Source organism: Zeugodacus cucurbitae, chromosome 6, assembly GCF_028554725.1.
Source record: "Zeugodacus cucurbitae isolate PBARC_wt_2022May chromosome 6, idZeuCucr1.2, whole genome shotgun sequence".
NCBI classification, from domain to species: domain Eukaryota; kingdom Metazoa; phylum Arthropoda; class Insecta; order Diptera; family Tephritidae; genus Zeugodacus; species Zeugodacus cucurbitae.
Window position 1 is genome coordinate 58,393,830 of NC_071671.1, and position 17,252 is coordinate 58,411,081.

The following is a 17,252-nucleotide window of genomic DNA, read 5'->3' on the forward strand; positions in this document are numbered from 1 at the left end:
GTTTCATCAGCTGATCGCTATTTTATCAATAACCATAACAAAATATACAGCGTATACAACAATCCGAAGGGTTACATTCCAGTTCCAGCTCGATTTGTAAACGATTAAAAATTAATGTATTAATACAAAACTTTTCGTTTTTATCGATCTAAATCAGCGCTTTAATCGAACAAAAGCCGTTTAATTGATCAATTCCGCCTGTGTGAAATGGCTATTAATTCTTATACACACTCAATTAATCTTATTCAATTAGTAAGTACTTGACAGAGGACCATAAAGTCTATAAATGAGAAGAGGAAAATTAATTTATTAATGGATTTTTTGATTGTGAATTATGAAGGAAATAATAATATATTTATAACTTGTTACTTGAACTAGCGATACTAAAAATTCTTTAATACCTTTTTGGAGGTTTATTCGACTCAATTTTCTGCCCAGCGAGCGACTTTTTTTAAGTTTTGAAACCAACGAATTTCAAAAGGGGGAAATATGGCGATTAGGTTAGATGGAGCAGTAGTTCGTAGCTAATTTAATCGATTTGGCCATTACGAATTTTGGCCATGATGAATCGAGGTGAGAGCCTTTGTCATAGAGAAAGTACAAACACTTTTTTCTTCTTGCTAAATTGCGCAATTTTTTCAACAATTCGCTGTCGAAACGGTCATATAATAGCCTTTCTCCAGGCCCAACCAACATTGGAATTGAAATTCTCACGCGTTGGAGAAAATATTTTCAATTCCAAGTTCAACATTTATGCTATTTGAAAGACAACATTTTCTCAAACGTTTCTCAAAGGCTATTCATCAAATTTGTTTTCATCATCATTTTATAATTTGAGAAAAACCATGCTCGTTGCATATTTGAGATTTTGACATTCTCAAATTGAGAACAAAGTAAAATTTCATAATAAAAATGTGCCTTTTGGTTTCAGAACGGCTATGTTATCAAATTAAGATGTATTTGAGAACAAACGTTTCAGATTTGATATTAGGGTTAATTCTCAAATGCAGTTCAATTTGAGAACCAACAAAAATGTTTGTCGGGAGTAGTCGATGTAGGATAGTTTTTGCCTCGACATTCGACGAGTAAAGTGCAACGCTTCGGACTCTGGTATGTACCTGATGGCTTGTGTTTGTAGTCCGGAGAGAGTATCCATTGAATCGACAGCTTTTTCTTGCACAAATTTCATACTGGAAATTACTTCGCGGTCTTTTAAGATGCATGCAGTCTCGTCAGAATACCTGACCTTAGTATAAGCTAATTTCTGACGATCGCCAAACGAAGAAGTAGTTATGTTTCCGGGCTGATCCTAGCGACGTGGAACACGAGAATACATACTACTTACGCAATTGAAGCGCGGTTCTTTGTGATGCTGAATTCCGATCCAGCCCACTTACAATATTTTACTCATTTGATTCACTTTTTTATGAAATTCAAGGAAAACGGAATTACTGCCAAGGTTTTTGTATTAATAACATCGATTTTAAATAACTATATGTATCTTTAGTCTTCCAAAATATTAAGACAAGAGAACCATTGCATGATTATAATAGTGATTAAAGTATGATAAATTAATAGAGTAGATTTTCTATTTACTTTTTGGAACATTCATATTTGTATATAAAATTTCTAAAATACTTATAAACACACCGACTCATCTAATATCTCAGTAGTGCTAGACACGTGACACATTTCCAGTTTTTTTTTCAATATCATATGTATTAAAGCTTTTTTAACTCGCACAATGTTTAATATTAATTTTTATATACATTTTTAATTACGGCAATTTAATTTTAATAAAATTATTTTTTTTTATAAACAATAATAATTATAAAATATATTTTTTTGATTATGTAAATAATTTTACAGTTAACAATGTATATTTCCTACAAATGAGTATGACTAAAATGTGTACTTTTTTCGATAACTCTTCTCCCCCCTATTCCCTACGGCTAACGTTACATGTAAACGTCACAACTTGAAACAACAACTACAACAACAAACACTTGAAATATTGTAATAACTGTCAACAACGCCTGCAAAATAAAAATAAAAAAAACAACACTGAACAAAAACACTAAAAACAACAACAATTGCAACTGCAATAATAACATGATTAACAACAACAACAACACAGATTCGAAATAGCCATATTTGTATTGATTTTTTTAAATATGTTAACAATGGGTATCGAGCACTACAATCAACCGCATTCTGTGTTTTTCATACTCGAAGTAAGCAATGCATTTTTTACCACCGTCTTTGGTCTGGGTAAGTAGCGTCAAAACTTTTATGTAAACGTTAGAGAATCTAGTATTACTAACACTTGCATGTTTCTAAATATAACTGTGTGTTTTACTCAAATGTTTTTTGTGTGTGTTTTTTTTTTTGTTTTCGTATACCCTCAAACCACTTTGTTGCACTAAAAATCCCCCGTTTTTCGTTTCGCCTCCCCCCAACAGAGGCGATCGTCAAGATCATCGGTTTGCGTTATCACTACTTTACTGTGCCATGGAACGTATTCGATTTCCTACTTGTACTCGCCTCAATTTTCGGCATCCTCATGGAGGATATCATGATCGATTTGCCCATCAGCCCAACCCTATTGCGTGTGGTACGCGTCTTTCGCATCGGTCGTATACTGCGTCTTATTAAAGCGGCCAAGGGTATACGTAAACTATTGTTCGCTTTAGTTGTCTCACTGCCGGCGCTATTTAATATTGGCGCTCTACTGGGATTGATCACCTTCATCTATGCTATATTGGGCATGTCACTGTTCGGCCATGTTAAGCTGCAGGGCGCCTTAGATGATATGGTGAACTTTCAGACATTCGGACGCAGCATGCAGCTGTTGTTTCGGCTAATGACCTCCGCTGGTTGGAATGATGTGCTGGAATCACTGATGATTCAACCACCCGATTGCGATCCCTTCTTCAATAAGCAAACAAATGGAGACTGCGGCCATCCACTTCTGGCCATCACCTATTTTACTAGTTTCATTATAATCAGTTATATGATTGTGATTAACATGTACATTGCAATTATTTTGGAGAATTTCAATCAGGCACATCAAGAGGAAGAGATCGGTATTGTCGAAGACGATTTGGAAATGTTCTATATCAGATGGTCCAAGTTAGTATTACACATACTCAACACTTAACTTAACTCAAATTTTCACTCACTCGAGATGGTACATGCACTCACATAATATACTGTTTATTATTTATATTACCGCTATTTACAGATACGACCCACACGCTACACAATTCATACACTTTGGTCAACTTTCGGATTTCATTGCCTCGCTCGATCCACCGCTTGGCATTTCGAAGCCCAACACTGTAGCGTTGGTCTCATTCAATTTGCCGATATCGAGGGGTAATAAAATTCATTGCCTTGATATATTACACGCACTAGTCAAACATGTGTTGGGTCATGTTGAGGAGACGGACAACTTTAAGCAGTTGCAGGAACAAATGGACGTGAAATTCAAGAAGCAATTCCCCACGCGCAAAGAGTTGGAAATTGTTTCGTCGACACGTATATGGAAGCGTCAGGAGAAGGCGGCCAAAACTATACAGAATGCCTGGCGTGAATATCAACGGTAAGTCGGAGGAGCCACAGCTTCAAAATCCTTTCTTACAAAAGAAAATCTATCATGAATGGATAGACAGCTTCCCTGTTGATGACCGAGGAGGACGTTAGAGGACTATTATTAAGTCGGTGGTGACTTTGAAGCTGTAGAGAATAGTTTTTTTGTTTAGTGTGGTCGATTCCCATTCTAAATATTCCTTTTTTTATATACAGCATGAAGAAGGAGAAGGAACGCTCAAACTCGGGTGACAGCATGACGCAGACATCAAGCCCCGGCGGATGGCAGTCCAAACTGTCAGCGCTCAATTTCTTCCATCTGCAAGTGCGTTATAAACCCCATCTAAAGTAAAAAAAGAACTCGAATACACAAAACTCTCCACTTCGAATTACAGGTCAGTCGTCGTGGCACACAATGCTCCAGCCGCGCATCCTCACGCAAGTCTTCACGCGCCTCTGACGCCTCCGATCTAAGCGAACTGGCCGGCCCCTGGCTAAATCTGCCGCTAATGTTGGTCTCTGGCGCCGATGATGTGGTGAAAGACATCAAACAGCAAAGCGAGGAGCTTGGCAAGCGGTACTTATTACATTACCTACACATAAACCATAAATATTTATTCAACAATTGGTGATTATAAAACAAAAACAAGAAAAAATTCACAAAATTAATGCAGTTTGCATTGCAATTTTTGACGAAACCAATACAAATACTTATACTAAATACAATTATAATTACTTATATTACTTACAATTACTTAGCCACCCCATATTATGCCACAGCATTTTGTTTGTTTTTATATTAACGAAAAAAAACTTTGTAAATTTGTGTCTTAAGTCCTATTTCTAGAATGTCCTCTTGTCTCTCCCTAACATATGAGTCATTGCTAGCAGACATGGTCTCAAACGTTTTACAAAGTGGCTCACAGTCAAGTGATTTAGATTTATTAGCAAATCACAATGATTGTGAAAGAGGTAATTGTAGGCGGTAGTCTAACAACAACATACTACATATAGTCTAGTGTGTAGCCAAAAATCAAATAATAATAATCTAAAATGCATAACATGTATCTAACTCAGTACTCAATACTCAAAAATCTTATAAATCTCGCAATTATTTAGCTCATATGAAATGCAAATCAAGTAAACTACTTTGTAGGCGCATTTAGCATACTAATTGAAATGAAATTTATAAAAAAAATTGGTCTCACTTTATTTTCAATACATATTTACATTAATTAATTGCATTCGCTCATTTGTCATCTAGCGTTCTACAAATGTACTATTTGCCTATCGAAATGTTCACGCTCGTTCGCTCGCTCTCTCTCTCTCTCTCTTCACTCACTCATTTCAAACATTTGTATATCAGTTGATTTCATATAATATTCTCTCAAGAAACTTCCATCGAATGTTTCATTCTACATACTATTTTTATGCCGTTGGAAAATATTTTAAAATAATTTAACAACAATTTGCAATTATTACAGTTTGTAAAACAACAAATATAGTACATAAATATACAGAAAAGTAAACAAATTCGATGAGTACAATTTGTAAGTAGTGGCCTAAACTATTGTCTTCTCAGTTAATTATATTTATTTTTTATATTATATATATTAGAAATCTCTCTAGTGCTGTAAAATAAGTGAAGAAAAATAGTTAATTATGCTTGTAGTGACGAACAAAAAAATTGCATAAAAATTTCCAAATACACTTGACTACATACAAAAATTAGTATAATATTAGTTAGTTCATTGAAAATTATATTGAAAACCCTCAAAACTACCAAAACAATCAATACATACAATAGTTAACTCCCTGAAACATCCGTCTAAATACTTTACTAGAACACTCTCACTATCATTCTTTACAAATTCGCACGCTCAGCGCTTGAGCTTAATTGCAATACATACAACACCTTCCAGCGCTGAATATCTGTATTTAAAAGTAACAAAAAATACAACAAAAAGTCGTTTGAAGTGAAAAATAATGAATTTTTTGTGCTTAACGATCTTCAAAATGAATTTTCGTCACTTTTAAAATTTTGAAAATTCATTTTGAATATTGTTAGGCGCAAAAAACAAGCAACGGTAAAAGCAACGCTGCGAAAAATAAAATATTATTTAAAGTTTGTGAAGTTATCTATAGGAAAATTAAGCATTAATAATGGAAGCTCATACAAAAGAGGATAAAAATTCAAGGAAGTAAGATGATATATAATTTAAGTTAATTTACTCCTTTAAAATATTAAATTAAATAAGTATTTAATTTAAATATTTTTTTTTAATTATATTTATCAATTAAGTATAAAATTACTTTATTCATAAGTAACAAAACGGTATTTTTATTGAAAGATTCTTTTTTAAGCGTCTCAATTATATTTAAGCTAAATTATACTCAAACAACTGAGTTCTTAAGTTCTTAAGTATTTGAGGTTAGGTGAATTACCATATTATTTGATTTATTTGTATTTTTTATTGGTAATAATATTTAGTAATTTAAGCATTACAAACAGATTTTAAAATAATATATCCCGAAGCAACAAACTTCTTTTGAAATTATTATATTAAATTCACATGATGCTCCATACTTTCCACTCAACAAAGAATTCAGAGAGTTCTATTGCGTTTAGACCATCACTAAAGCATTTTCCCTATTAGTATAAATTTTCTGAATACATTTTTAATTTTTTATAGGTCTCTGGAATCAACCAAAATATTAAAGAATAATTTTTTGAAATTATATTTAATAAAATATTAAAGAACTTCTCGTGTGTTTTGTAATATATAGAAGTTATATTTGGATGTTGTAAACATTGTATCCCAGTTTTTTCTAAAATATTATATTTTAACATGTTATTCATAAATGGAATGTGCAATTCCCGCATGTTTGTATGTAATCGAACCAACCTTTTTTCTAATCAAGATTTTTTATAATAATTTTTTTTTTGAAAATCAAGACCCCCAACTTTTTTTGGACAGCTCTGAATCGAAAAAGTTCTATTTTGGCCTCGACATATTTGGGATTACTTAACTCAATATAATTTGAGCATGTGTCAAAGATGGACACCAGACCAATAGGAGAAAAATTTGTGTCCTATCGGTACAACACTAGGCTAATCGCATCGGTAGTGACTCGCTAGAAGTTGTGAGGTTCCAATACGTTCACCTTATAGTCTAGACTATCACTAAGTGATTACTACCCGTTCCTCTATCTATGGCAAATGATTTGCTGGTGTAAATCCCTCCCAAGATCAACTGTCCTCGTTTTTTTACCAATAAGGACGAGGGTTCCTCAGATAGTGACATTATTACTACATTATCTTAAAAATCCCAAGAAGTTATAGAACTGTTTGACCGTGATCGGAGCATTCAAACTATGCTATAAAACAAAACATGTTTCAATCTAATGCAAAATTATGGATTTCTTTATATTAGACCTTACATACAGTTGTATTCAAAATAATAGTAGTGTGTGTGTTAGAGTCTTATTGAAATTGGAAAAGAGACGAAATATATTATGGATAGATAAAAGTAAAGTCGTTCCTTTTGGAGGCAGTATGTGCATCGTTCACCGAAGACTGATAAAACGTGGAGGATCAAAAATAATACTTTGGGCTTGTCTTTTATTTGTATGGTGCTAGGCCCATATATCGTATCTACACCGGCATGGATCAATACATATGTCGTTGATATTTCGAACAACACCATATTACCTTTTATTGAATACGAAATGCCTCTGAAATGGGTCTTCCAGCAGGATAATGACCCGAAACATACAAGTCGGCTAGCCAAGGAGTGCTTTCGTATCATAGGGATGAAGGTCATGCCCTGGCCTGCGCATTGGTCCGACCTCAATTCCATAGATAACCTGTGGGGTGATATTCAGAAAACCCAAACCATGCAATAATCGAGAACTGGTAATAGTGAAGGATTCTTCGGAAGAAATACCTAAAACCCGTTATGAAGCCCTAATCAACTCTATGCCGCATCCCTGTAAGGCAGTTTTATATAATAGGGACTTTTCGACCAAATAGTGAACCCCATTTTTTTGTATCTATACAAAATTTTAAGATTTAATTATGTTTCAGATACTTTTTAAAAAATACTACTATTTTTTTGAACAACGAAATTTCGAACTTTTTTTTTTATTAGTTTCATGATCATTATTGAAAGATTTTGCGGTTTTATATTAATAAAAGCCATATAATATGTATAATCAATATTTCTGTCATATTCGTACTCAATTTCAACACAGAAAAAAAATAAATCAACTTTTTATAAGAAATTCAAATATTGACTTCTATTGACACTCTAATTATTTTGAACACAGCTGCATAAAGAAATTTCAAAAATAACCAATTTTTCGGGGTTTAATTAAATTAATTAAATACTCATATTTGTGCAAAATAAATAAAAAGAGAAGAACAAACATATATAATAATTACAGAAAATTTAGATGAAGTCAAGTTATGAAATTCGATTTGTTAGATAACTAGTATATGTATGTGTTACATTGTTAAACAAAATTTTAGTGATCACTAAAAATATGTTTCGAACTGAAAAATCCTAACCTCAAATTTTCAAAAATAAATATACGCGTTTTTTCATCGTTAAAACATATGTATATTAGCTTAGTATTATATAAATCATAATAATATTTATATCTTAGGTGTATGCATATTTAACCATTTGTCTCCCAGTGTAACCTGTGTTGTAGCTAAAGCCAAAAAGATTTCGTCAAAAATTTGCAAAATTTACAATATTTTCGAAAAAAGTGAAACGGACATTTATATGTATAAACAAAAAAAAATTAAATACAAATTAAGAGAATAACAAGCAAATTAATAAAAAATCTCACTTACATTTATATTTTTCTCATAATTCTGTATTATATGCTTCATATAAATTGCCACACTTATGAATCGATATTCGTAAAAAATAAAAAAATAAAATTACCTCACAACAACTACAACAACAACAACAACAAATACAATGTGTCACAAAAAAGCGGTAGCATATTCGTGGAAGCGCCTCGCTCTCGCCGTCGAAGCTTTTATAATTTCTTTTTGCGCCATCAGGATGCTGTCGATGATAGCTTAACATCACCATCAGTGCATAGAAAAAGTAATTATTTGACAAATTGTAAAAACAACAATAAAAAAAAAATAATAACACGCACACACGCACACACACACACACTAACACAAGCGAGTACACGTATGCACTACAAAAGTTGGAAAACAATTCAAAACTCACCACAGTTCACGCAAATTAATACTTGTATATATGAAACACTACTTTTACACTTTGGAAACACTCGTTGTTTTGTAAATACTTATGTAATTCTTTGAAATTTCAACATTAGTTGTAATCTGTTCTAGTACTGTTGAAGCACACTCCGTCTTCACCACCATTTCCCCATTCCCCATTGTAAATTGTCGTAGACACATTAAATGCATTTTATAGATTTTTTTGTTCGAAAATTACAAAAACAAATTCAAGTCGAAATTATTTTTAAGTCATTCCCTACACTGTAAAAAATGAAACCAATCACCTCACAGTCATTTCGTAAATGATTTTATGTAAACATGTATGTCTAACTAACGGCATATATACATGTTACGTGTATATATGTATATGTTTAAGTCACTGTATGTGTGTGTGTTTGTTACTTCATATATGTATGTATGTTTGTGTGGTGTATATGTAACTCTTAATGTTTCGCCTTCCCTTCTCTGAAATGCAAATTGTTTTCTCTTACACACAACCCCTTCACCACCAACAATGCAGGCATCTCACCAATAACAACAGCAATTTCCTCCACAACCATAGCCACCGATAGACAAACCTTACAACAACAGCAACTACAGCAACAACAACAATCAGCATTACCAACGCAAATAGCGCCAACGCCAACACGTAAACGTGCCACGAGTTTTATACGTAAAAAGCCACCGCTTGAAAGAGGTTTGTCAGCACAAAGCGCTTTAAGAGTTAACAAAAATGCTTTTGTCTGTATGTGTGTCGATGGTATTATCCCAACAATGGAACACATTTCACTTAAAACCATTTCAAATTGATTTGTTTCAGCCGATGGTTCAGCACCGGAAGTGATCGTTACGAAACCATCGCCCGAGCAGCAATCGGGTCCGTTGGGTTTAAGGCCGGAAAATTCAACTTTGGTGCATGTGTTGGTGCATCGGGAGAGTGAGGAGTACAAGGAGGAGGAGGATGAGGAGTTGGAAGGCGGTGGTATGTCCCCAGTTGGTGTAATTGGTGAGTTAAATAGAGGTTGACGGGTGATAATTTTTTTATTTGTTTGTTGTAACACTGTTGTTGCTAAATGTTGCTTGCAATTACAAAAAAAAAAAATTAAATGCAGATTGTATTCAAAAATTTATGTAACGTTAGTTGTACATATTACTTGTAATATTTATATATTTATGTATATTTTTATATATAAGACTATTTTAATTATTTTTAACAATTTCATTTACCTTTGACCCCATTTTGGTCGGGAGTTTGCATATTTCTCAACATATCAATTGTCAAACAATTTTCGAAAATCTATTAATTCGGGGTATTTATAGTTATATGTATACATATTTCTTTCGGTTTTGACCCTAGGACCAAAAAACTGTTTCAACGTTCCTGGCGAAAATATGTCTTAAAGACTTCGAAAAAGATTTTGTTTTACCTCTGACAGCTTCATATACTATTTCTCATAAATTAGAATGTCTTTTCATACCTACGGTCGGGTTCCATTTTTGCGTAATATAATTCCAATATCTCATTTTATGTTTCCTTTTGACCGAAAAACATTTTCCGTAAATGAGCTATATGAAACGAACAAATAACCAGAACAAATATTAATTTTAAAACCTCTTTCCTTACAAAATTTTCGAATGGTCATAGTACTGTCCGGGTCAAATGGTACTGGAGATCCAAATTTTTGTTCTGAAGAGCTTAAAAATCAGGACTATAGGTTTTGAGATTTATAGACTATCTCTGGTAGATTTGTGCTCTCAGATCATCTTTGAAGAGTATCAAAGGTTACGTAATGTAAGAATATTGGCGATAGAACTCCTTAGAAACTTTGAATCGTTTGTTTCTCGAACCCTATCCCGAAATAAAAACGAAATAAGACACTAAATATCTTTGGATAAAGACCAGAAACTTGTATGTTATGCAAAAAATCTCGTTTTTTTACCACAGTATCCTAACATCTAATAGAATAGGACCTTTTTAACCCTCGATAAGAATTGTATATTTGAAAGCCTCTAGAATCATGATGTAAACATCTATAGCAAAATCTAATCCAAAAGAAAAGGTCCTGGTCCAAAAACTTACTCTGAAAGCTAATCCAAAAGAAAAGATCCTGGTCCGAAAAATTTCTCTGAAAGCCCTTCCCAATGCTCTGCGTCCAAAATTGTGATTATAAGCTAGTTCTTTCCAAACGAAACATCTCAAAAATCTTTGAACTCGCCGCTACTCTTCCAGAAAGGATTTAAAGAGTAAACATATTAAACTTATTTCGACATTTTTCCACTTTCTCCTCCCCCACAGACAAATACAAACCACCACAAATACATATTAGTCCCGGCTCTGAAGATATACGTTTCGATGAGCTGTTACCAATGCAAATGCCGGTCGTACAAATAATGGTGGATAGTCCCAAAGAGCCACCACGTGGTGATTTCTCTGAAGACTTTCCAGCGACAACAACACACGTTTACGATTACTATCCACCCACTGGTGAGCAGCTAGTTACGGAGGAAACTGCAATCGGACCAACGGTGGAGATTTCACCAGCCACACCGATCGATTTGAATGCACCTATCGATGTGAATATACAGGGCGACACATCGAAAGTATTCTACGATTATAATCCACAGGATGCCAATGAAATCATTGTGTTGGAGACATTAACCGAGGAGTCACCCAAATCCGAAGAACTACCGCTACCACTACAAGCTGTACTGCCGGCGTTATCAACTGCGACAACACCAACTTGTGTAACGGCCATACCAACAACAACAGGCATGCACGAGAGCAGCAGCAGCAGCGCCAGTGAGAGTGGTACACCTGAAGAAGGTGACCGCGCGGTAAGATGACCTTCACTACAAACAGCACCGGTGACCGAGAGCTCCGGCTCGTCGAGCACCAGTTGCTGTAGCTCACGACCCATGTCGACGTACAGTTCCACGTCGGCGGCCGATGCCTGTGCGGTGCCAGAAATGCCAAAGGATAATGAAACGCCGACGTCGCAGCCGCCGCCAACAACAACAATGTCACCTACTGCTTCCACATCAACGGCGGCGGCGGCGGCGGCGATAGTCACTGCCACCAGTGACCCGAATGCACAGGATCAGCAAGCGCTTGGCGCTCAGGCCAATGCCGCAACGAAATCCGAACACACACACGGCAGTTGACAATCTCGAGCATGAGGATTGTTGCCCGCCATCTGTCGTTGCGCCAAATTAGCTATCAAATATGCGATTAGTACAAGCTGTTGATATGCATACCATTAAGTACTCACACACACACACACCCATACACACGCGTGTTTCCATATTCGTTAATGCTTCAAATACAAACACACATACATACATACATAAAATATATGAATTGTTCCATTTGCTAAAATCCAGATTTGTAATGTAGTCGGTGGGTGTCACAGGCATTACAAAAATAAAAACAAAAACAAAAATGCATTATTTAGAAATAATTAGCATAAAATATTTATGTATGTAGTTGTTATGTGAGCGTACAAAACGTAAACCAATAAATAGCATATGCAGCAAAAATTAGTATAAAAAACAAAAATAAAAACAAAAACCAAATTTAACATACAAGGAAATCAAATGTTAACAATTACAAAACAATAGTCAGTACAGGCAGTAAATAGCAGCTAAGTTCAAGTATTTAGTCTAAGTTGCGTCACAATTGCAATGAGCGCGTATGTTGAAATACTTACAGTTAATTTAGCGGTATAAATTTATATATAGGCTTAATATACATACACAAACAGAGAAAATATATAATAGATATATATATATATATAGATATGACTTTGTACATACATATGTATACTAAAAAAATATTTGAGGTTAAATATGCCGTTGTTGTTATTTAGAGAGGTTGTTGCATTTTTGTATGTACATAAATGTAAGTAGTTATATACATATGTATATAATAATATATGTATGTATATGTATTTGTAAGTAGCAAAATCAGTAATTATAAAAGAGGGCTTAATTTTAGCTAGCTCTTAGTTGTACATACATGCATTTGAAACATTAAAAATTTCATTAAAAATATAATATTAACAATTTTGGTGCAAATATTTCAATTTAGAGCACTACAAAAATTATACAGCAAATTATTTTTTTGTAAATATTGAAATGTAATTATATTATTAAATAATTTGTATAAAGAAACTATTATTATTTTTATTTTTTTTGTATAAAAAAAAATTTATTAAATATTTGTACAATTATTTTAGTTAATACATTTAGTTATATAAATTAAAATTAATTCATTATTTCATTATTAACATTTATTACAGTAAGTATAGTAATCCATGAGTATTCTAATTTATATTTACATATATATATTTTTAAAAATAAATTATTTAATAAAATTATTAATTTTCTTGATTTAAATATTTATTAATTCTTGAATTAAATGTAAATTTATTTTAAAGTTTTAGTCAGAAAATTTTTAATTCACTAAAATGAGATTAACAAAAATCAAACAATCAATATATTCAATTATTTGAAGCAAATTAATACAAGTTTTAATCTTTATTAACTTAAAATTAAATATTATTTTTAAGATATAGTTTTTAAAAAATATGAGTAATAAATATTTTTTATATACATTTATATTAAAAAAAAATATTTTTTTAATAGTAATACTAAATATTCTTTTAAGGAAATTTCATATTTGAAAAAATATTTTTTTTTTATATTTTTATACTTTTTCTTAATATTAAAATTTCTTACTTTAATTATAAATTAAAATTTATTTCATAATTTTATTTCAAATAAAAAATATTTTTTTTTATATATTTTTATACTTTTTTTTAATATTAACATTTCTTACTTTAATTATAAATTAAAATTTATTTCATAATTTTATTTCAAATAATAATTTCATTTATTGAAAAAAAAAATAATAATAATTCTGTTAAGGGGTTAGCTGGGTTTTAGAGGCTAGTATTTTTACAATTATTTTTTTAAATATATAAAATCATATATGTATTTCATATAAACAAATCAGTGAATCAAAGATATATGTTTAAACTGTATTTTGTGAAATATTTATTTAAAAATTCCGAAAACTCAGCGGTTGGCACGCCATCTCCCATGACGTGTCCCATGGTAAGGGGCATCATAACTCATGATTGGTTCCAAAAATATTTCGATAGTACATGGATCTAGTTAATGAACAAAGAAATTGAAATTTGAATTTTTGAAAGAATTTAAACCAAAAAACTCACTTTTTTGGTCAAATTTTCGTCATATATTGGCTCGAAAAAAATAGTTACAATAAAGATATAAAAAAATCCTTCAATTATTAACTAGATACTGTTATTCCAAAGATGTGTGCAAAATTTGCACAAACCCGCTTCATAACTTTTCGAGATATCGTGCCCACTGACTTGAAAAATTGAGTTTTGAGAAAATGCGTTTAAAGTTTTAAATCGAAATTGATGGTCTAATGGGGGGAAATTCCAAAGGGTATTCTTCTTCTTGACTGGCGTAGACACCGCTTACGCGGTTATAGCCGAGTCCAAAACAGCGCGCCACGTATCCCTCCTTCTGGCAGTTTGGCGCCAATTGGTTATACCAAGTGAAGCCAGGTCCCTCTCCACCTGGTCCTTCCATCGGAGTGGAGGTCTCCCTCTTCCTCGGCTTCCACCAGAACAACATGACCTAGCCAGCGTAGCCGCTGTTTTTTTATTCCTGGACTATGTCTAGGTCGTCGAATAAGACATACAGCTCATCGTTCCATCGTCTGCGGTATTCGCAGTTGCCAATGTTTAAGGGACCATAAATCTTCCGCAAAACCTTTCTCTCGAAAACTCCTAGTGCCGTCTCATCGGATGTTGACATCGTCCACGCTTCTGCACCGTAAAGTAGGACGGGAATGATGAGGGACTTGTAGAGTTTGGTTTTTGTTCGTCGAGAGAGGACTTTACTTTTCAAATGCCTACTTAGTCCATAGTAGCACCTGTTGGCAAGAGTGATTGTTATTGCTGTTTATGCTGGTTCCCAGGTAGACGAAATTATCTACAATTCAATGTTATGACTGTCAACAGTGACGTGGGAGCCAAGACGCGAATGCTTGATGACAGGAGATATTTCTTCTTGTCCCATATCCATGCGGACAAACGGCGCGGGTGTTGTTTCCAATGATATCGTCTGGTATCGAACGGCTCGGAGAGGTCCTTCCCGATCCTGACGGAGCTTTTGGTGTTGCTCACTGTCAACTTACACAGCCGTATTAGTTTTGCGGGGATACCAAATTCAGACATCGCGGCATAAAGGCAGCTCCTTTTCGTGCTGTCGAAAGCAGCTTTAAAGTCGACAAAGAGATGGTGTGTGTCGATCCTATTTTCACGGGTCTTCTCCAAAATTTGGCGCATGGTGAATATCTGGTCTGTTGTTGATTTTCCAGGTCTAAAGCCACACTGATAAGGTCCAATCAGTTTGTTGACGGTGGGCTTTAGTCTTTCACACAGTACGCTCGACAGAACCTTATACGCGATGTTGAGGAGGCTTATCCCACGGTAATTGGCACAGATTGTGGGATCTCCCTTTTTATGGATTGGGCAGAGCACACTGAGATTCCAATCGTTAGGTATGCTTTCTTCCGATCATATTTTGCAAAGAAGCTGATGCATGCACCTTATCAGCTCTTCGCCGCCATATTTGAATAGCTCGGCCGATAATCCATCGGCCTCCGTCGCCTTATTGTTCTTCAAGCGGGTAATTGCTATTCGAATTTCTTCACGATATATATCTTAGAATATTACTCAGATTGATTTAATATTTTGTGATAATAATTAAACATATTCCGATATTTAATATGATAAAAAAATGGTTATAAAATTTGAAATCTTGATACCCACCTAACCCCTTGAGATTTGTTTCAAAATTAATTCTTATTCAAAACTTTGGCTAAGGACCTAACCTATAAATAATTGACTAAAAATTTAAAATTTATATTTTTAAGCGTATTATTGTCGTAATTAATTAATTTATTATTTTTAAAATTTTTATTATAATATGTATGTATATTATTATTATTTTTTTTAATTTTTTTATTTTTTTTTTCTTTAATATTTACGTTTTTGAAATTTCTCATCATGCAAACACAACAATGACTCATCACATAAAAAAAAAACGAAAATTACTATAAGTAAATTTTAAAATATTTAATTATATGTATTATAGTATTAAAAAATATTCACTTTTTTTCCAAATTTATTAAAATTAATGTAAATACTTAACTTTCAGTTTCGACAATTCAAAATAGTTGGCTGCCATTGATGGCACCAACAAGACAACTGCAAAGATAACGCCAAAGTGTTAGTGAAAAACAAAAACAATTGTGAAAACTAAAATTTATCTGAGGCTATTAATGAAATATTCTTAAATAATTAGTTATTCTTAATAAATATGTATGTAGAAGTGTAGGTAGTTGTTCAAATGAATTTAATAAAATATATAAAATATTTAAATTAATAAAAAAATAAATCTACTAATAAATAAAATTAATTTTAATTATTAAAAGTAAATTTAATAATAAAATTATTAATTCATAATAATTTATAATATTATTTATTTCAGTATTAATAATTACTATAAATGTAAATATTTATATTTAATAACACATTAATCTAACTATTTAATAGATATTTATTTCCTTATTAAACTTAACTGCAATGCAATTTATAGTTTTTTGTATAAAATATGAAAATGTATATATATTTTTAAATTTAATTTGAATTTGAATTTTATATTTAAAGTTTACTTCTTATAAATATTTTTATTTATTATTTCTTCATTGTTTTAATAATTAAAAATAGCACGATATTGTCACACAGCACAAACGAATAATATTAAATTGTAAACTCAAAATTATTAGTAATGAATTATGAAATTATTATTATTAATTAAAAAATTATATTTTTTAAATTGATGTGTTTGAAGTTTTTTTATAAATATGTATTTTATAAAACTAAATTTTTTTTGTAAATATAGTGTTAAATTTTAAGATAATTTTTTAATATATTTTTAAAATAATTTTTTATATTTTCATTATCAGTTGAAACAAAAATGGAAATTTTGAATTTAAAAAAATTCGTAAATTGATTTTATATCTAATATTTATTTCCTTTTATGTGTAGTGTTTTCAAAATAAATTAATAAATAATTATTTTTAGTGTTATTAATTTCTAAATATACGTATTTTAAGATGCTGATAGTTTGAATATTTTTTTAAACTTTACAAACCAAATTTTGAAAACTTATTTTTTTGCTTTAATTTTTTTTTAATATTTTAATATTTTTTTTATTTTTTAACTTCATTTTATATAATTTTTTGGAATTTTCAATATAACAAATGTTTTTCCTATTTCATAATTAATTT

At 31.9% G+C, this 17,252-nt stretch overlaps 1 protein-coding gene across 1 annotated transcript in view; it reads left to right on the forward strand.

The window, feature by feature from the left end:
* LOC105218909 (sodium channel protein 60E) overlaps positions 1 to 12,964 on the forward strand; it is a 265,193-nt gene extending 252,229 nt beyond the window's left edge. Inside the window, exons 25-33 of the mRNA XM_054234121.1 lie at positions 2,138 to 2,271; positions 2,463 to 3,132; positions 3,245 to 3,604; positions 3,808 to 3,916; positions 3,987 to 4,168; positions 4,427 to 4,563; positions 9,381 to 9,557; positions 9,681 to 9,866; positions 11,157 to 12,964. Coding sequence (XP_054090096.1) covers positions 2,138 to 2,271; positions 2,463 to 3,132; positions 3,245 to 3,604; positions 3,808 to 3,916; positions 3,987 to 4,168; positions 4,427 to 4,563; positions 9,381 to 9,557; positions 9,681 to 9,866; positions 11,157 to 11,704 — 2,503 coding nt within the window. The 3' untranslated portion in view covers positions 11,705 to 12,964. The remainder of the gene's footprint in view (positions 1 to 2,137; positions 2,272 to 2,462; positions 3,133 to 3,244; positions 3,605 to 3,807; positions 3,917 to 3,986; positions 4,169 to 4,426; positions 4,564 to 9,380; positions 9,558 to 9,680; positions 9,867 to 11,156) is intronic.
* The last annotated feature ends 4,288 nt before the right edge of the window (positions 12,965 to 17,252 follow it).